Source organism: Tyto alba, unplaced genomic scaffold (genome assembly GCF_018691265.1).
Source record: "Tyto alba isolate M040663 unplaced genomic scaffold, T.alba_DEE_v4.0 Super-Scaffold_5, whole genome shotgun sequence".
Taxonomy (NCBI): domain Eukaryota; kingdom Metazoa; phylum Chordata; class Aves; order Strigiformes; family Tytonidae; genus Tyto; species Tyto alba.
Window position 1 is genome coordinate 21,985,757 of NW_024881326.1, and position 20,730 is coordinate 22,006,486.

At 46.6% G+C, this 20,730-nt stretch overlaps 1 protein-coding gene across 1 annotated transcript in view; it reads left to right on the top strand.

Moving 5' to 3' along the window:
* Nucleotides 1-20,730, top strand: part of GPC4 (glypican 4) — a 69,927-nt gene that overhangs the window by 45,472 nt on the left and 3,725 nt on the right. The window contains exons 3-8 of the mRNA XM_042807369.1: nucleotides 312-703; nucleotides 11,090-11,255; nucleotides 17,118-17,248; nucleotides 17,474-17,620; nucleotides 18,015-18,151; nucleotides 20,334-20,509. Of these exons, the coding sequence (XP_042663303.1) occupies nucleotides 312-703; nucleotides 11,090-11,255; nucleotides 17,118-17,248; nucleotides 17,474-17,620; nucleotides 18,015-18,151; nucleotides 20,334-20,509 (1,149 nt within the window). The remainder of the gene's footprint in view (nucleotides 1-311; nucleotides 704-11,089; nucleotides 11,256-17,117; nucleotides 17,249-17,473; nucleotides 17,621-18,014; nucleotides 18,152-20,333; nucleotides 20,510-20,730) is intronic.

Genomic DNA, 20,730 nt, shown 5'->3' on the forward strand with positions numbered 1-20,730 from the left:
ATAAGAAGCTGGTGCTTTTTTTCTTTCCCGCCACCCCCCTCTCCATTTTGCTGACTTTTGTCATGGTGTTCGGATTTGCATCAAAAGAGATTTCACTCATGCAAGTCTTCTGTCCTGGAGAGAGGTTGGAGTGACTTGGTTTATGAAGAGTAATCAAAAATTTTGAGATGTAGAACTTGTTCAAAAATTTTTAGGGGGTCCTTTGGATGATAGTCTCATGCTGAATTTTCCAGGTAAGCAATGGCAGTAGAAGTGTGGGAACACACAACCCAATGCCCGTGCTTACCGTATCTTCTCTTCCTCTTTTCTAGAGTTCTTCAAAGAACTTCTCGAAAATGCTGAGAAGTCGCTGAACGACATGTTCGTGCGGACGTACGGCCGCTTGTACATGCAGAACTCGGAGCTGTTCAAGGACCTCTTCGTGGAGCTGAAGCGGTACTACGTGGGTGGCAACGTCAACCTGGAGGAGATGCTCAACGAGTTCTGGGCGCGCTTGCTGGAGCGCATGTTCCGGCTGGTCAACCCCCAGTACCACTTCACGGACGAGTACCTCGAGTGCGTCAGCAAGTACACCGAGCAGCTGAAGCCCTTCGGGGACGTGCCGCGGAAGCTCAAGCTACAAGTGACGCGAGCGTTCGTGGCCGCCCGCACCTTCGCGCAGGGCCTCGCGGTTGCCAGGGACGTCGTGAGCAAAGTGTCCGCGGTGAGCTCTGTCTCGTGGTTATTCCCGTGGACCCGTGATGGGTGGCCTCTTTCCCTGTTGTCCTGACTAGGTACCTAAAGGTGTCGGTGGTACTTGAGTGCAGGTGGGACCAAGCTCCATCCGTGTAGGCTGTGCCATTGCGTGGTAGAGTCGTGCTCTGGGGACACCAACATCCAGTGCTGCAGCCCGGCAGCAGGGATGTTCCCCAGGTTGATGCTGTCCTTCTTGTCTAGGGAACGGCAACGAGCAGGAAATTAAGTACCTTCTGCAGTGGAAATAACCATGTTTGCTTGTGTAATCCTATCTTCTTCAAATTACAGTGAGTCATGGATGCTGTAGGCATCTATTATGGAGCAGCTGATGATTTGCTCCTTGCTCCCAGGCACAGGGAGAGGCTGTTAGCATGAGCAAACAGTACTTTTATGATAACAGTAAGCCAGAGCCATATGCACAGGGCACGAGCCACTGGTACTTGGTGCCACACGTGCAGCACTAGTTAGACCTCAGACTTTTACGATGAGGTCACTTTTTTGTTTTAGATCAAACATATGTGATGTGCTGGTCACTTAAATGTTTAACTCCTTCTTCGTACAAGCCACTTTGGAGTGGTTTAAGTGGGTGACTTTTTTTTAATGTGAAATTTGTCTTTCATTTTAGTCTGAGTTGTATGGTATAGGGAACAGGTGTAGTTAATAATCTCCTTAAAATGATTGTGTAAGATAACAGATATTAGTGATTTCCTTTAACAAACGCAGCTCATTTCCTGTGGGCCATAGGAGATGTAGTATAATCATTTAACCAGGTGAAGATGTTTACTTTCTCTCTACCTGGTTACGGAGTAATAGAATGCCAGGCTGAAAGGATGTGCTGTAGTTTGAATCACCGTAAGTGCTAGGAAAGCAAAAATAAAAGTAAACCAGGAAAGAGTGGCTGTTCAGGTACTCCTAGAAGCAGAATGCAATTTTGGAGACAGCCACAAGCATCATTGTTAAGTGAGATAATAATTCAAATTGCTTTGACTTACAGGGATAATATTAAAATACTGTGTCTCTGGAAAGAAAAAACTAAAATCTGCTTCCACGTTAATTTTTCTTTAAGAGAAATGAGAAAAGCAGCCTGCGATAAGCCTGCATGTGTGCGGTAGGGCAGAGAATATTTGCATGGAAAGAGTTGCCATACTAATATATCCAGCCCCCAGGAGCAAGTGGTAAGTTAACGGTGGCAGGTTTAAGGTCCTTGGACACCTTGAGTCCCCATTTAATAGTTACGACTCTTACGTGAGGTGTGTCTGCATGCTGCTCGTTGAGGTTGAGGGGGGGTGTTGTGGAGCTCCATGAGTGACATATGCGGTCCCTCTTACGAGACCACAAATCCTCCAGCCCCGGGGATGCCGTCCTGTGGTGGGAAGGGGGAGGATTAGTGCTGGATGAGACCGAGTATTGTTTCTCCGTGCCGTGTCACTGGCTGAGCCTGCTGGCCTCTTGGTTGGGGGTTTCAGATTTGGTGGCTCTTGTTTCTGGCTGTGTGAAAGATAGCTTGGTCAGGGGATGGGGTTTTCGCTGCCGGAGAGTGCGGATGAAGCGTTCGGGTGGGAGGTCCATCGGCTAAGCCCCAGTATGGTTTTCAGGAATGTGCAATCACTTGATAGGCAGTAAACGTGCATGGATGAGAGATCGTGTTTATGCTCCATCTGCTCAGAATTCATCAAAACGTCTCCAGACTTGACACGGGACCACAAGGGCTACGGTCCCCGCATCTGTTACGAATCAGAGTCGTGAACCCGAGGTGGCGTTGTGATTTCTCTTTCCCTTTTGAAGATCCTAGAGTGTAGAGTTGCCTTCAACTCTAGAATTAATTGCTCAAGTGTGGAAGGTTACCCAGAGACCCACTCAGCTGCAAAAATAGCTCATGCGCCGTGGACAATCACAGTTCCTGCACTTTCCACTGCAGTTTCACAAGTTACACTGGAAATCCCGCAACAGATTGACTTTTCAAAGTGGTAGCAGAAGTCCCTGCTGCTGAATAGCTAAGCTTTAGCTGCAGCAGTGGAAGGAATAATAATCTTTTCTGTAGTGTTTTAATCTTATTCAGTGGAAATCTAACATCACGTTTCTGCAAGACACAATGGGAAATTCTATACACGAGTTTAAAAGCTGATGTTTTTATGCCTGCTGCTTTGCGGTTGTGTTTTGGGGCTTCCCACGTTACATATAGATTAGCCTGGCTTTGCTGAGCTCTATATAATGATTCTATTGACTTTTCTTCCTTACTATTTTTACTCAGGAGTTGTAGTGGGATGATGGTTTATACCAGGGATTAGCTTGAGGGATAAATCTTCTATTCTTCTTTATGAAAAAATGTCCAAAGTAATGCAACTTAGTTTTACTTTTATTGCGTTTCGTAACAAGCAAGTTAAAAATGTTTAATTGAAAATCCTCGGGAGGAGAAATACAAACTACTGCAAGACCCAGCTGCTTTTTACTTTCCCAGGGTGCTATCGGGAGAGCAAGGAGCATGTTACAGTAGAATGGCCTTGATGGCTTTTTAATGATCCTATATATTTTTACATCTTCACTAGGGAGATGCATTTAGAAAGGTATCGTTCTTGCATGAGTTTGGGAGTAAAGGGGAAAAGAAGACAGAATATTGAAAAGCTGCAAGTATGCTAGATTTCAGAGCCGGAGTGCTTTACAAAATAACTTTTAATTTGGCCTTGGATGGGTCAGAAGCCCTAACACACAACAGAAAGTGGTATGGTTTTGAGAGAAAGCACAGTCTTTTTTCAGATCGTGTCCAAAAACCACTGTTTTGATGCCCAAGTAAGTCTTCACCCCTCAAATTCCCTCCTTTGGACCCAAAAAATACAAAATTCTTCAGATCCGTCCCAAGCAGCAGATCGGAGAAGAAAACCCGGGGTGCTGTTTCTGCTGGCTAGAGCCTTGTCTGGCATCTGAGGTGGGCTGCGAGGGGCTGGGGGCCTCCAGCGCTTCCCTCCCTCCTCTGCTGATGCCTGGTGCTTTCCCTCTGACCTTCCTGCCCTCGCCTTCAGGAGACGGAAATCTGCCCATCCCCTAATCACTTGCTTGCTACTTAGACCTTGTCAAGCACTAAAATCAGCCGGGTTAAATTGCTGCCAGCAGTGACATTTCCTGCTCCAGCCAGGGGTGGAAAAAGGGAGCAAATACAAGCCAGAGCCCAGAGCGACTGAAAAAGGCTGAGAACCTGCAACTGGGCAGTTCTCAAGGTGCAGAGATGTTCCTTTCATTAGTTATATGCAATTAAACCTGCAGCCGGTCGAGGGTCATGGTGCCTTGGAGGGCACGGTGCTCGGAGGCTTGTTGAGTGCGGGTCAGCAATAGATGTGGGATGGAGGTCCCCGTTGTGGGGGAAGAAGAAGAAGGTGAAGTCAAGGACTGAGCCCCAACAGTATTTCGTAGGGTTGGGAGGAGCCTGCTTGTCTCAAGGGCTGGGAGGGGAGGTCTGGCTGAAGGTCGGCAGTGGCGGGGCATGAAGGACAAAGCATGTAGGCGCACAACATCAAACCCCTGCATTTGTGTCACCCTCTTTCCGCAGAGCTGTGGACGGGGGACGTGCGGATGGGACCTCCTGCAGTTGCAGTGGTGGCGATAGTTTTCTGCAGCCCCCTGGGAGATTTATACTGATGAACTGTTGTTTTGGGGTTCTTTTACCACTTTTTGCCTTTGTGTCCAATCCTTCGAGGAACTGTTTGGAGCTCTGGAGGCTCCCAAATCATCTTCCCAACAAGCATTTGCATGCTGAAACCCACACGAGGCGCCAGTTGCCACCAAAGCAGCTGCGCTGTTGGAAAGGGGCTTCCAGCCCATCCTCAGGGACCCTGGCTGTTTTGTCCAGGACAGGCAGCAGCTTCAGCATTATGCAAGAAATGATGTTTTAAGTTGGGAACACAGGTATGAGCTGTCTGAAATAATACACAGCTTTGTATGTATTTCTGACACACCCACCTCATCATCTGCCGTTCTCAAAGACATTAAAAGCCAGGAGGATGCTGCTGGAGATGTTCGCGGTGGGTGGAGGCGGCTCAGCTTCCTTGGTATCAGCATTTCTTCCCTAAGGAAGTGTGATAGTATCAGCCAAGGAGGGAATTTTCTTCAAACAGTTTATAGAAGAAAATTGCGGAGGGGGCAAGCGATTGCTTTCCCACAGCTGCTCCAAAGTTGGAGCGGGAAGCCCAGTGGCTTTTTAAGCCTCTTTAGTCTGAGCTGCCTCTTTTAATGGGGCATCCATCACGCAGAAGGTGACGTGAGGAACCTGCATAAACCAACCTACCACTGGCCTGTGTGAGCTCCCTTACCTCCAGCCGCATCTCCTGAACCATGCTCCTGTACTTTTCAACCTGGATGCTGAATGTGCACCGGACATTAGTGCAGGAGAAGTGGTGGTGAAAATAATAAAGCACTGAATGAAATGCGTTGCTTGCATGCATTGAGAGGAGATGGGGGCCAGATGCTGCTGCTTCTTGGGCAACTGAGAACCAACCAGAAGAGCCGAGGAGCCCTTTTAGTGTTGCAGAGGGACGTCTTGAGAAGCAGTGCTGACCAGGCAGCAAGTTGCAAGCCATGGGGCCAGACCAAGGGTTCACTGTGCACAAAGAGGTTGCCTTCCATGTGCCAAGGGCAAACATCAATGCAGAAAACAATACCAAGCACTTCTCCACATCAAAGATGACCCTGAGAAGACCTGCCAAGAATGTGGCTGCATCTGCCTCAGCTCCAGCCATTTGAGGGTCTGCGCTAGGCATAGCCTTCAAAGCATGCTTGAGCAGCAATCATCATGGATTTAACGGGCTGAGAGCATGTGAGGATGTAGCTCTGGGTTTGGAGCTGATGGCAGCGTGCAGGAGTGTTTCAGTCCACTGGGGTGGGTTTTTTTGTTTCTTTGCCTGCCCTTTACACTGTGGTTCTGCTGCTAATTTTGAGAACAATGGGAGGGATAACTAAGGAAGTTTTCGGGTGTAGCTGCCAAGGTAAATGTTCTCGCTGTTTTGTTCATTAAAGCAAACAGAACGCTCCTAACTATCTGCTGTGTCTCCGGGTCAGCGAGAGGCAGGTGCTTTGGAGAACAAGCTTTGTTTGAAAGGCGAGTTGGTCCCGAGGACACCAAGAGCAGGAGATGCTGACCCTGGCATCACTTGCTGACTGTTCAGTGGAAGAGGCGTCCGCTCAGCACCCTGAGGTCCCCCTTGCCCCCCGTGGGCTGGGGGTGCTGGCAGGGAAGGCAAGCACACGGCGTTCCCCCTTCGACAGATTAATTTTAAGACTGGCAGTGTGATTCTCAGGAGCTTTGCTGTTCCTCTCTGGCAGTGTCACTTGGGGGCGAGGGGGTTGGAAAGCAAGCAAGTAGGGAATCAAGCGTAAATGTGCCCTTCAGCTTTTCATCGCACAAGCTGAAACTGCAGCAGACATTGCCACGGGTAGTGAATACCGATGAGGCACAGAGCGGTGCGATTCCGAAGTATCGCTCCTAAATGTGCTCCCATGTGCAAGACCTCGGAGGCTCAAATCTGTGGTTGAACCAGATGCTTTCTAAATTATTCATGTACTAGCACCGGGCCAGCAAAATTGGTTAAATGCGTAATTAATTCCAAAACACTTTCATTGGAATTTTTGGGGTGGGGAAGCAAACCAAGAGCCGCCCAAGTGATCTTCTGCTTCACAGTGAGCAGAATGTCTGGACCAGCATGTGCCAGGATGATGCTCTTGCACAACACTGAGGGGCGGAAAAAATGATGCAAGTAAGGTTGTGTTGAACCCAAAAATCAGTGACGCTTCTCTTGTCTAAATTGGCTGCTCACCTGGAGCATCCCACAGTCCTTCAGTCAGTTTTGGAGTTAGTTTTTGAAGTCATGAAATCATCTTTCCGTGTCGCTGAAGTTACTCCTTCGGTCTTCCTTATCCAGTATTGCCCCAATTCAGGTTTTCTGAAAGAAAACACAGTATAAGTCAAATGTAATTTCACTGCATTTTCAAATTGTTGGATTTTTATGTTTTCTGGTAGCTGTGCTGCTGGCATGGCAACGCTGCTGTTGTGCAAGCTTGGAAAATAAGAAAGCCCGAGTTATCAGTGTTATTATAAATAGCTATTAAAGCTGACAGGATTTTAAATGTTGTTATTAACATTCTTAATGTTAACTCGAGGGTAGAGTGAGAGGATAAAATGTGGCTGTGGCTGTCTGGCAGCCAGTGAGAGCTCCCCGCAGGAACCCATCCATGGTTGGAGCTCTGTCATCCTTCCTCAGCTATTCCTTGCCTTGGGAAGGAGGGGAAGAAGGAAACCAGTTGCTCCTCAACTTCATCTGCTTGCACAGATCGGTTTAGCTTGCATTTTGGTGGCTTTGTGGTAGGCTATTAACAAGGCATTTCAGTTGATAGGTACGTACTTTGTGAAGTTTCTACCAGGCGAATGCATCCAGGTGCAATTGCCAACGAGTTGGAAAAGGGTAAGGGCATAAGTCAAGCCCTTTCCCTTATGTGAGACTCTGAAATGGGACAGGTATGACAAGGTACCGACAAACCCCAGATTTTATTATACCAAGAGCATGTAATTTTTACAAGAACGTGATTGTACCTTCACCACTCAATGTAAGTTGGGGGGGGGGTGTATCTCAACAAATATGATATGAAACGTTTGAATTAAGACCAGAATTGTTTGCTTTTCACTTAATTTTTGTGGATTGTGTGCAAATCTGTATTTTTAAGGACCCAGTTTGATACGAATGTGAAGACTGGTGCCAAAACACATCTGTTAGCAGCTTTTAATCTTCACGTTTGACAAAGCGTATAGATATGGACAAATTGTAATTTACATGATGAAACCGCAGGGTGATGGATTGCTGCAGTGGCGTGGAACGCCATGGAAAGGAAATAAATTTCACAAGATAAAAGAGAGGGGCTGGAGTGCATTTACTTCTATTAGAAGCTTTTACAAGGTATGTGTACTACAGCGTACTACTACCTGGGCTCAAATCTACCAGAGTAAATCCTCTTCAACAAATAAAGCTTTCTTTGGGACTCTGCTTTATTAGAGAGGAGATTATTTGGTTTTGAGGGTCATTCTAGAGTAGAGTTTGAATGAACTTGAGTTGCTTTCCAAGGTAAACACAACCCCAGAACAAAGCATATCTGGGTTTACTGTTACATACAATGGTGTTTTAAGAGCTTGCACCTGGCGTGGCAGAGCGAACATTAAAAGCTTGTGAAGAATTGCCAGTGCAACATATGGCACATCCCACTGACAGATCCAGAGTTGGTCTGGACCGGGTATGGGCCCCTCGCCAGGGGTTAAGGTTCTCATTGCAGTGATATGCAGCAGCTAAGTATTTATCACTGTTGTAACGAGGTGTAATTGCTCGTAATCTTCCCCGAAACTCTCTTAGAGGTGATCAAGCCTTCCTGTTGCTTTCTGACACCATAAAATGCCAGATCTGGACTGATGCAATTTCCCTGTTGTCTTCTTCCCCTTCAACTGCATTGCAAACTAACAGCTTCCTTGTGGGTTATGTCCATCACTAGTTAGGGCTCGGTATAGCAGTCATGGCAGGCTGGGGTTTGTTTTCTCGTCACCCCCCTCTGACATCACCCTCTGCTCTGTGGAGGGCTCGGAGCTGCAAACCTTTGTGGGGAAGGAAGCAAAACCTCGTTTGCTTTTAAAATCATTCTGGGTCTTTGTTCAAAGGACCTAATCCAAGTGACCGTCCCATGCCGTCTGCTGTGGAACGCAGGAAAGCGGCTTTAGTTTCCCCTGCATCTGCTGAGATTCATAAAGATCAGCCCCTATGAAATATCAAAGTGGGGGATGCTGCAGGATTGCAGCCGCTCAGCACTCGTGGGGCGAGCCGGGAACTTAAGATGGGGAGGTGCCTCCCGGGTCACTGCTGTGCGGGTGATTTTTTTTGCAACACGTTGCCATGCACTCCCTTTCATAAACCTACAACTTTCCATGATGGGGTTGGGAAAGTCTCTTGTTCCTTGTCCTGCTTCAAACTGCTCTAGCACCTGGCTAGTGCTATCAATGTTTTCCTAATTTTCTTCCCAAGGAGGATGCAGAGCTCTTCTTTGAAGGGCCAGCAGTGCTAGGATGGCCAGCATCTGTTGGATAAGCCTCAGGACAAGGTGTGGAGGTCCTGACACCTACCACGGAGTGACACAGGAAAGGATTTTTATCAGATAAGAGACTAAACTACTAAGCTGGGGCATCCTTCAGAGCTCTGCTTCTGGGTGTGAGATGTTATTTAGCTCCCTCTTCCCCCCACCCCCCTGCAATTTTTTGTTATGCAAGGACTGCACCATCTGGATGGCAGATGATACCTTTACATTTGTCTGTTTTCAGTTTTCTGACTATAAATCATCTGATTTAGCTGGTTTCTATTGCTTGAGCTCTTCCCAGTGTTTGAACTAGCTCTGCTTTAAAGCCGTGCTGCCTCAATAGGGAGATTTCTGCTGGGGCTCCCACTCCTGCTGCGCCTTCCAAATATATATATATATATATATATATATCTATGTGCTCTGAAGCGTCTGAATCAGATTCCTCCACTACCGCAAACAGCTTTCTACATTGAGTCTCCTTTTGCTTGGCCAAATAGGCTCTTCGCGGACAAAAGAGGAGTAAAGATGACAAAAGAGGGGTAAATTGATGTCTGAATTAACACTGCTGGCCAGCCAAAATCCATCACTGGGCTCTATCAACTGCAGAAAATTGTCCTTCTGTCTTTCTAACCAGTTTTCTTGCCTACTGAAGAGAAACCATGGTCTTTCTAGAGTTGTCAGAAACACAGTGGATTTTCATCTGTCATCTCTTTTCATGAGAAAAGAGGGGTTTAAAATTCTGCTGATTTTACTAGCAAAGTCAGTCTGATTATGTAGCGAGGTTTTTTGTTTTATGCTTTGTTTTTATTAAAATTTGTTGCCTCCTAGTTTCATGTGCTGCCAGCTAGTTTTTGTACCAGAAGATGATGTTTAGTTTCTCCATAGCCCTTGTGCTGAGATGAGCTTTTTGGTAGGACGGTCCTCAGCGTACGTGTGGTACCAGATCTTCCTCACGTACGTTCACCTCCAGTCCTGTCATCCTCCCTGCCATGAAGTCTGTTTCCAGACCTCCAGCAGATGAGATGTGGAGGCCATCCACATCTCCAGCCATTTGTATCGAATGACTTCTCTCTTCCTTGGGGCTCTGTGTGTGTGTGTCTTCTCCTCCAGCACGGTCTTGGGTTATAAGCTATTTATCCATAAACACAAGAAGTCTCAAGCGCATTGCTTAAAACACCAGAGACTGCTTCTATTTTGTCAGTGTATCGCTGCTCGCGTCTTAATTTTCCATTTTTGTATGTGGCTAATTAACACTTGGACTTGCTCTTGAGGGAGCTTCTCTGTTCAGTGCTTTAGATGGACCCACCACGTGGTCAGCAGCAGTGCGTGGTGCTGGAGCTAATGCTCCTTGGGCTGGCTGGGTGGAAATGGTTTCAATGAATGTTTTGAAGCTGGGCCAGAGAGTGAATCAAACATGAATGACCGTGAGTCACTTTGGAAAGTAGCTCTGTCGGGGGCTCAGGGGGTGACGTGCCTGCTGCAGATAGCTCCGCTTGCACGCTGGCTTCGAGGGCCCTCCCGGCTTGTCCTCAGCTGCGAGGCTGTAGCTGCCACCTCCTTCGGGTGTGGGGAACGGCGTTGCTTAGCATGCTGAGTGCGAATGAACCCGGGTATCAGTCATGGAAACGCTGCGTTGCAGGAGTTGAATGTAAGATAAAGGAGGCGGTCTCTCTGCCGGAGAGCCCTGCTGGGCAATTGTCCGGGAGGAGCCGAGCCGCAGCGCCGTGGAGAAGGAGGGCACGCTCCTGGCGGGTTTGGTGTGGGGATAACAGCAGGCATCCCATCTTGGCTGCTTTTTTCCCAAGAAATCCCGGCATCGTCGTCTTCAGCGTGCGTTTGCAGCGGGGCTTGGGCAGTGCAGCCTTGCATTCCACCTTTTGGCTGGGTCGTTTTTTTACCGCCTTGCCTGAGCTCGAGCGCTGCGCGTCCCCTCGGGATGCCTGTCCTTGCAGCCCAGGGAGGGGGTCCCACAATACACAAGGTGTATTGCAGTGCAGATAACGTTTTGCGGGGATGGGGACCGTTTTGTGTCCCGTGGGGAGGCAGGTATACCCCAGGAGGTGAGCCAAACCCCTTCCTCTGCTCCCCAGATCCCTGGACCATGTCGGCGGGGAGCTGACTGGACAGCAGTGACCGAACCCCATCGCATCTCCCCTGCACAGCTCTGTTCCCACCCACCCCGGTGTAAATACGTGGGTTTTTTTTTTGCTCTAGTGACCAAGGGCTAATTTGCTTCTCCTTTGCCCTTTTTCTCTTTTTAAAGGTGAACCCCACACCGCAGGGTACACGGGCGCTGCTGAAAATGATGTACTGTCCGTACTGCCGAGGTCTGGTATCGGTGAAGCCCTGTTACAACTACTGCTTTAACGTCATGAGAGGCTGCTTGGCCAACCAAGGGGACTTGGACGCCGAGTGGAATATCTTTATGGGTAAGGCAATATGGGTTAAAACTGCATGTGAGTATATACCGATAACTTGTCCCTTATCTGAATAGCTTTTTTGAGTGGCAGTGCTGAGCTATAGCAGGTTTTTAAGGTGTCTGTGATGGGCATTTTTTCCTTCCGCACCTCTGTATACAATGCACCTTTTACTGTTCATGTTAATTGCTAAATAAATGAGAATTCTGTGCCAGTGACCTTTGTTGCAGCAAGCTTTAGGAGGATGGAGCTGCCATGTGCTTGTAGGCTTGGAGCGTCTCTTCTTGCTGGACCAAGCATGTGTGCAAGCTGTTTTTTCCATACTACTCCTTACACATTGTTGTCACCATACAGCTGTCCTTTCTGAAGCCAGTTTTCTTGCTCAGCAGCCTGGGAGTCTCCCTGCCAGCTGCAGTGAGCTTTGGGAAAAGCTGCAGGCCTGTATTTTACATTAAAAAATTGAATGGGACATGTGTCTGAATCTGTTTTTAAACAGCTCATTTGGCGCTCGGCCACCGTCCTTTTGAAATGTCGATAAGCCTTACATGACACTGTGTGAGTGCTTTTGCCATCCTCTTCCTCCTGTTTGTTACTTTTCTTCCATGCTTATAAATGGTATTATTTGATACATGAAATTTAAACTGAAATGTTAAATTCCACCTTGGGTCAAGGCTCAGCAGAATTGGCGGTGCATCACGTTTTGGGGACACAGGCAATAGATAATGTTAAATGTTAAATTTGTGCTCCTTTTCCAGGAGGCTTGATTTATCTGTGAACAAGCATCCTTTGGGAGCAGTCGCTTCACTCCAGTTAATGTGTGATGAAGTGCACATGTAAAGTATCTGCAGCTACTGACGAAGCTGCTGTACTCTTCCCATCCCTCTGATGGAAAAAAAAGACTGTTAGAAAGTTAAGATTTCCCTTTCATTAAGCTGTGAGACAAAAAAGGGAAATTGCTGATAATTGGCATTTCAGGCTAGATTTAGATTTTTAGAACTTGTTTTCCAGTGTGTTGTGCACTGGCTTTTCACTTCACTGCCCGTGCCAACTGGATGTGTGTAGGGTATTATTTTCAGAAGGCACTTTTTTGCCTGTGTATGCCATGTAGGGCGTTAAATGTGACACTAAATTGGGTTTCCAAGTCATTCTCTGGGAGGCTGACGCCCCCACCCCCCCCATTCCTCCCAGCCGTCTTTCTCATGAGAATATTAAGTATTTCAGCTACAATTGTTGCTGAAATAGCTCAAAGCCAGGAGACTTGCAAACATCTAGTCCAAGTAGAAAAGAGGAATCCCATGAAAGGGAAGGGCATAATGCCAGAAAACAGACAAAAGCACAAGCAGCTAATTGCTGTAGGTGGTATGCAGCTAAAAACGAACCTCAGGGGCAGGGGGGGAAGCCAACGAGCCCTGTCACAAGAGACTGATCAGGGACTGCATACAATAATTACAATTATTAAACAAGACAAAATAAATAAATGCAGTTCCAGGTTGGAAGTAAAGCTTTCTTCTTGTAGTGCTTCCTCCCCATGGGGCTGCTTGCCCACTCATTACTTAAGTATGGTATTAAGCTTCGTTACATTTATTGGCAGTATTTGCTTGGTTCGTGCACTCTGGATTGATTATTGCAGTGGAGTATGGATACCGAAAACTTAAGCTGTGCTTTCTTTAGACAGCTTAATAACTGAACAGGTGCTGGTTACGTTTCAGATTTTGGTTTCTGTCTCAATTTGCCACTTGAGTCAAATTAAATGAAATAGATGTGGTGTTTGGGGCAGGGTGTATGTCGCAAATATCCCGTGTGTGTGTGTTTAAAGGTTTAAATAAATGAATAAGTAAACAAAAACCAACCACCACCAGCCCCTCTCCGCAAACCACCCCGCAACAACAGGAAAAAAAAAAAAAAAGCGCCTGCATGGGCTTGATGCTATTTTGTGTCACGGGTTTAAGTACTAAGTTATGGCAATGATTTATTACATGTCAGATTTTGAACCTAGCAAAATAACTTAAAGGTAGTTAAATGGGAGAATTTGCAACAAATGCTGCAAGTATATATGAATTTGGGTGCACGTGCGTATAAAATATACATGCGCATGTTTTGGTGGGTCTGTATGTAAGACACTTGTGTGAAGCTTTTCCAAAGCGGGATGTAAAGTTGGTTGTTTTTTTGAGACAAGAAGGCTTTATACTACCTTACTTCCGCAAAGTACCGTTTAAAATTGCAGCATATGAAATAATGACCAAATTGTTCTCTTTTCTCCCATTTAACTATCTTTAAATTATTTCGCCCTCCATTCCTGACACAATTGTACACCAATTAGGCAGGGGTATACTTTGTTTCAAACAAGCTGCTGGGGGGCTTGGAGCTTTCCTGAATGAACAGTGTTAATCTCCAGTTCCTTTTATTTTTTTTTTCATTTTATTTTTTTTTTCCCGCCACAAAGGTTTACTCTGCTCAAAGATGTCAAATTCAGGCTCCATATACATATCTGGAGTAGTACTTTGTGTGCCAAGAATTTTTTCCCCCTTTAAAAAAAAAAAAAAAAAAAGATTGTTGTTAATGAATGGTCAAGGTCTTCCCCCTCCTTCCCTCCCCTTTTAAATCAGATCTTGGGGTTAAGACTGAAAACTGCCTTTTGTTCTTCAAGTCAGACAGTGAGGCTGAAGATGTGGGTTTCTGATTATTGGTAGCACAATGCGAAAGAATTGCTTTCCTTCATGAGAGCGAGGTGCTTTGTCGCCAAGGATTGTCTCAATGCCAGTAGCAAGGACAAATGTATGCAGGAGGAAAAGGGTCTTTAAGGGATAGCACTATATGGTGTGGGTTGGGTTTTTCTCCCCCCCCCCCTTTCCAAATCCACTTCTATCTCCCCATCACAGGGAGGAGAGGCACTGTTTGTCATGCTGTGTGTTTGTAATAAATGGCCAGGGTACATTTTTCACTCTGCCAGACTTTTTTTTTTTTTTTTTTTTTTTTTTGGTTGGTGTGAAGCAGATCTGAGCCACCTCACCGTGGCTTATAAATATAATTATTTCGCACCAGAGCTGGGGCAAGATAATTGATATTTATAGTCAACTCCTCTCTCCCAAGAATGGAAAACCTTTTTGGGAGATGAGTTGCACCAAAGTTTCAGTTCTGGCGTTAGTGCAGCGTGTCCCCCCCCTCGATGGGCAGCAGTGCTAGCGTTAGCCTGAACCCCCCCCAGCCTTATTCACGGCAAATGTGGCTGCCAGAGGGAATCGCTGCTCGCCACGGCTGCTGGTGGGGACACCAGCCAGCTCCTGGTGGGAGGTAAAAGTTTGCAGGATGCCCCCAAAATCAAAACTGTGGATGAGGTAGATCCCCCCCGCCCCCCTCCCACCGTTCCCTCCCCAGCTTTTATGGAAGTTTATTTCATTTAACCAGTATCAATCCCAGCTCCCGAAGAGCTCCAGTTGACTATATTCTCCAAGGGCAATTATTACTTTCCTTATCTTTTCTCGCCAGCTTTGGCAGCTCTGCTGGAGGCCGAATGCATTTTCTCTATCGGTAGTCAAAGCGGAGGCTGCATTCCTGGGCTGTGATACATGTAACGCCATGGCACCCCCGCTAACAAAGGACCCAATTCGCTCTACATTCCCATGGTCTTGTGGATGGCCTGCCCGGCTCAAAGTTTACAAAGACGCCAAACAGCCAGAAGAATTGGGGTTTATGTTTCCTTTCAGTCTTTCACAAACACTTTATTGATCTGCGGCCTTTCCTGGCCGCTCGGAGAATTAAGTAGTTACAAAATGGAATGATTTTTTTTTCTTAAAAAAAAAAAAAACCAACCCAAAACTATGCATTTTGCATGTTTTATTATCTATCCATTCATAATATTTTTATTTGAAATGAGCAGCTTCCTGCAAACTGCACGGGGATGTTCTTTATGCGCGTGAAAAACCCCAAAAGCTTTGACAATGATGAACACATTTAAGTTGTGCTCCACTTGTTTACAAAAGTCTCCATTTGGTAGCACATCAAAAGCATTTTTCTCCCCTCCGGCACAATGGTATATTCATGCTAGCAGTCATTACTCAGAGATTTGAAGCATCACTTTATTGGAGCCCACCACAATACAGTCTAAGACCCTTTGTTTCATTTGTTATTACCTTCTTTTTCTTTTTTTTTTTTTTTTTTTTTTTTTTTTAAAAAATGCATTAGTTCAGACCTGTTTGTAGTCCCTGACGGCTAAATTTCAGCCATGCCCTGCAACAGCTCCGTCACTGATGCTGGCGGTGTGTGTCTGACAGGGCGAGGGGCTTTTCTGGGGGCTCCTGCTCCTCCTGGGGTGCACTCCCTGAACACTGGCACCTTGGCGGAGTCCCAGTTGACATGATTTTTAGGATGGGTCGATCAACTGGTATACCTTTAACACCCAGCAAATCTTTAGAATACTGGGAGCTGTCTTTAAAAAATGGATTTACAAGCTAGGAAGGCACCTGCAGTTCATGTAGGGGGGTTGGATTTTTTTTTAATTTTCTTCTTCTTGTTATTTCAAATACACAAGTAGCTTAATTGTATATTTGTCATCAGTTTGTGGGGTTTTTTTACATGACTTGGGCACTAAGGCAGAGCTATTACTAAAATGTTCAGTACGTGGAATATCTTTATAGGGCTTTAACAGGTAGCCAGAGCCCACAGAAGTTTTCTGCTTGTTGAAAGTACCTGCTGTGCTTGGGAGGAGGGTGAATGTCGTGAGAAACACTTTTCAAGAGAAGTTAATAGACTGACAGTGAAATGCCCATTTCTCCTTAATGGAAGGGAACAGGCGTATCCTTGGGAGCAGGGAGGAGCTCCTCAGGAGAGGATTTCCTCAGGGCTGGAGGGGCCATTGTGCCCTGGCCTCCCACGTCACGCAGGCTAGGAAAAATTGAAGAATTAAATGCAACTGGAAAATGATGAGTTTGTGGCAGAGCGTCATGAAGTGACGCAGGAGAGGAGACCAGCAAACGGCGGGTTGCTTTGGGATCAAGGGACCACTGTGAAAGCTAACATTAAATAAAGGTTGTGACAGGCGGGAAGGGACGAGTGCTTGGCACGAGGCGTGTACCTGGAGGCACCTTCTGAGGGAGAACCAGAGAGAGGGCTTAAATGCAATGCAGGGTGAAAGCCTTAATGCCAATAAATAATAATTTCCCAGAGGAAGTAGTGGATGTTTGGTGGCTGCTATGTTTAACGATCTGCGTGATGAGGACGTGCATGTTGGCACGGGAGAAGTGACCCGGTGTTGGCTGAGGGGTGTTTCCATCTCCCCTTGCCTAGAGATGTGCCAAATCTATCATTAGTGCCCGGCGTTTACCTTGGCCTCAAGCAGTCTCCCTCGTGCAGATTGCCCGTGTAATGCCAGAAGGTGCAACCCCTTGGCTTCCCCAGGCACGGCCAAGCCTGTAGCTTTCCGTAAGGGAGGGATGATGGCAGTGATCATCTCAGGCCCTTTCGCGTTGGTGTCTTGCTTTGAGGACCAGCATGAGGAGGCCGGTGGCTTTGAAAGCAGACTTGAAAAACAAATGACACAAGGCAACCTTTAATAAACGAGCATGGGGAGGAGGGTGTTAGTAATGCTTGTTCTAATGGGAGGAGCTGATTACAGGCTGCCTCTTGGCAGGCTGCGATGGTTCTCCCTCGTTTAACGTGGCTTTTGATGTATATGAGCCCGTGGCTTGGTGCCGGCAGCCTCTAAGTGTCTGGTGAAGTTGTAGGCTCTGGGAATGGATCAAAATATTTCCTGGAGATGTGCGCTGGTCAGAAGCGATGTAGTGGTGGTTAATGTCTATGTGCTCAATCTGTTATCCTTCTTATCTGTTATTCTTGAAGCTCCTCCATTAAAAGCCTTTGTTTCTCTTTGTGTGTTAGATTCGATGCTGCTGGTAGCAGAGAGGCTGGAGGGTCCCTTCAACATTGAGTCAGTCATGGACCCCATTGATGTGAAAATTTCCGATGCAATCATGAACATGCAGGAAAACAGCATGCAGGTGTCTCAGAAGGTAAATAAAGCCCAAGTGCCCTCATGGTCCATTTATCTAATGTGTTTTATTTCCCTAGTCTTGTCAATATATTGTTTGGGTTTTGTGTGGGGGTTTTTTTTAACAGCCTTTCTAGTATGTATAAAGCTGATGTATGATTTTGGGCAGGGGCTGGGTTGGAGCCTGGAGAAGGGAGGCTCTTGTTTTGCTCCTATTTCAGAAAACCCCTTTCCTTCTCTCGCGTAGGTTTTCCAGGGATGTGGCCAGCCAAAAACGCTTGCCCAGGGTCGCACCGCCCGCTCCGTCTCCGAGAGCGGTTTCAGCGCCCGTTTCAGGCCCTACAACCCCGAGGAGCGGCCAACTACAGCCGCCGGCACGAGCTTGGACCGACTGGTGAGTGCCTGGTCCTGCCGGTGCCGCGCAGGCGCTTCGCACCCGTGTGCCGCCGCGTATAATTTTCCGTTTGTAATTTATAGGGTTTCTTAATATTCCTTGGCTGTCTTAAACTCTCTGAGGGGTGTAATCTGCCCATGGCTCTAGACGCGAATTACCTCAACGCTTCTATGTCGGAAAAGTGCCTGTTTTAAAGGCTTGGCTTGTGAGTAATATGTGTTTGAGGAGCAGTGTTTAATTTTGTATTAAAGTAAATCAACCATCAAAATATGCAGCCTGAAGATCTGGCTTGTACACGTCTGTTGTGATAAAAAATACCTTTCCAGCTTCACTTTTAATGAGCGTTTGGTATTCTGGATTATGTCCGTGTTTCTTTTTTTCTTTTATTTAATAGGTTACTGATGTGAAAGAGAAGCTGAAGCAAGCCAAAAAATTTTGGTCTTCTCTCCCTGGCAACATTTGCAATGATGAAAAGATGTCTGTGGGCACTGTCAATGAGAACGAGTGCTGGAACGGGAGCGCCAAGAGCAGGTTTGGCGATGCTGCTGCCCCCGGTTAACTCTCTCCCTCTCATCCCAGCCCTTCCTGGCGGGCCGGGCCCTCTCCCCGGGCCCTCTTCTCCTACAGGAGTGACCCCAGCTTCCCCAAAACAGGCTGCTGCCGTTCCCCCTTTTTTTTTTTTGGTAGATGGGAGAACTTGAACGCAAAGCTAAAGGGTTGTCTGAGTTCTGTGCGGTGGTTTTGTTTTAAAGGAGGGAACTGATACCCAGATACGGCATCACTCCTTGGACTGAAACCTCTTACTGGTTGCTCGTGGGTATAGGGAGGCGATTAGTACAAAATCCTGTATCAAGGGCATAGAGTGGGGAGACTCGTGTTGCCTGACCAAGCTGTTGCACCAGTGCTCCCAGTTGGTGTTTCTGCCAGGAGCTATTTCTGGATTCCGTGTTGAGCAGGGACAGGGGAGATAAAGGCTGGTGAAAAGTCCTCTCCTCTGCTGCTGAGGTCAGTGGCGCAAAGGGGCCCGTGGCTTCCACGCACGCTTTTTATTGAAAAGCAGTTACAAAACTTTTTTTTCCTTGTAAGGAGGAAATTACCGACACGTGAACAAGCCAAAGGTTTTCTGTCATACGGTTTATGTAACTGTTTAACTTTTATTTCGGAAATAGAAGTTTCTTTTTTTCTGTTTGCTTACTGAGGAAATAAGCAAAATCCAAGATGTTCCGTTAAAAAAAAAAAAAAAAAAAAATTAGTCCAGGGCTTTCCAGCAGTTTTTCCTAAGTAATAGCAGTTTTTGCCCTTGATACTTTCGGGGCACAGGACTGAGCCATACCACATAAATTTTGCACTGTTTTGTGTGCGCCTGAAACTGCCTCACTTGGCCAGGGCGATGGTTTGGGTCTCTACAGTAAGAAATGGCTCTGACCTCCTGATGTCTTGTTTATCAGCAGCTTGTACGGGGCTTTTCACAGCAGACTTCCCCAGTGCGTGTGAGGGCCAGCACCAGTAAGGAGGGGAGGTGGACACTTGGCAGCACTGGGCAAGGAGACAGAGGGGAGGCTGGGCATCCTGTGTGGGTTGTGCAGGATATTTTGCTTTGCTGTTGCTATTTTCCCTGTGGCTCAAATAAGCTAAAAGTTCAGTAGTCTTCCACACTTTGATCTCTCTCTGACTTCTTTGAAACATATTATATTGACCACAAATAATAACAAAACCAACAACAATAATAAGAATAAATCCTCCCGTATATGGGACAGGATTTGAGCATGCCCTTCAGATGTATTCTTATATCTCACTGCCCGGTCTCCAGGAACAGTAGATTGTGCTAAAGGATTTTCTTTCTCTCGTGATAACTGATGTCGATATAATAACTAAGAAAAGTAATGTTTTCTTCTGCTAAACAGTGATTTTTCTTGAAAGTCAGGTAATTGGAAGAGGGAAAAAAATGCCATATCCCTGCTCTATAAGATGATACTTCAAATACCTGTTTCAGGAGATGTATTTGGTTGGGTTTTGTTGCTCAGTTGCTCTTTTAAACCAGGAGGCCATGTGTGTGTTTGGACCTGAGCACACATACCTACTCAGGCTGAGCAGCTCGGCTCTTCTCCGCTTCGATGCGTGGGGTTGTGTTATCTCCTCTTCAACATCACAGATGTTTCTCCTGCTGGGGTTATTAGGGAAATTACATCTCATGTCTGCCTGGTGAGAAGTACACATTTAATACCCCAGCTTGATGGTTAAGGTACATTATGCAGAGCCAGAATGACACGCTTGCCTCCAACAGTTACTATAGGTTTCTCTGGGATAACTATGGCCCCAAAGGTTGTTTTCCCAAAAGTGTCATCTACCTGGGCATCAGGGCAACTCAGCAGCTTCTTTTGCTCTGTTGCCTGCAGCGAGCTGATTTATGCTGTTGTAAGTCATTATTATTATAAACCCCGGATCTTCCTTCTCTTTTCAAGTTGGGGAGAAAATTGTCTTTCCCCTGCCTTAGTGACACAGGCTATATGAAAACAGTGTTTAATTCCACATGCTGCTCAGGCTGCAGGGAGGAGAGATGGGGTAAAAAGCCGGAGAAGGGCTCCATGAGGGCTAGCACGTGGGAAGATGACACTGAGCTCAGAATATCACCCAGGCTGGGAAGGGGGGTGGCATTGCCGAGTTCCCACGGTCTCGCCCAGCTCCCCTACCAGCAGGAACGGTTTCTTTTCAGGTATGAATTTGCGGTGACTGGAAATGGCTTAGCAAGTCAAGTGAATAACCCTGAGGTGGAAGTTGATATTACCAAGCCAGACATGGTGATTCGCCGGCAAATCATGGCTCTGCGAGTGATGACCAATAAGCTGAAGAACGCGTACAGCGGGAACGATGTCGACTTCATTGACATAAGTACGTTTGCTGTTGCTTGCCTTTTGCTTTTTCTTTTTCCCTTTTTAATTGGATTTCATGCTAACTCGGGGTAGCTGGTTAAGCTTCAGCTGTGGGTAAGCGTGTTAGTAAAGAGGGTGGGAACTGGCATCTCCGACAGGCTGTGTGAGGAGGGTTGTTCCCATAGAATCATCGGGTTGGAAAGGAACCTGTAAAGGTCATCTAGTCCAACCCCCCTGCAA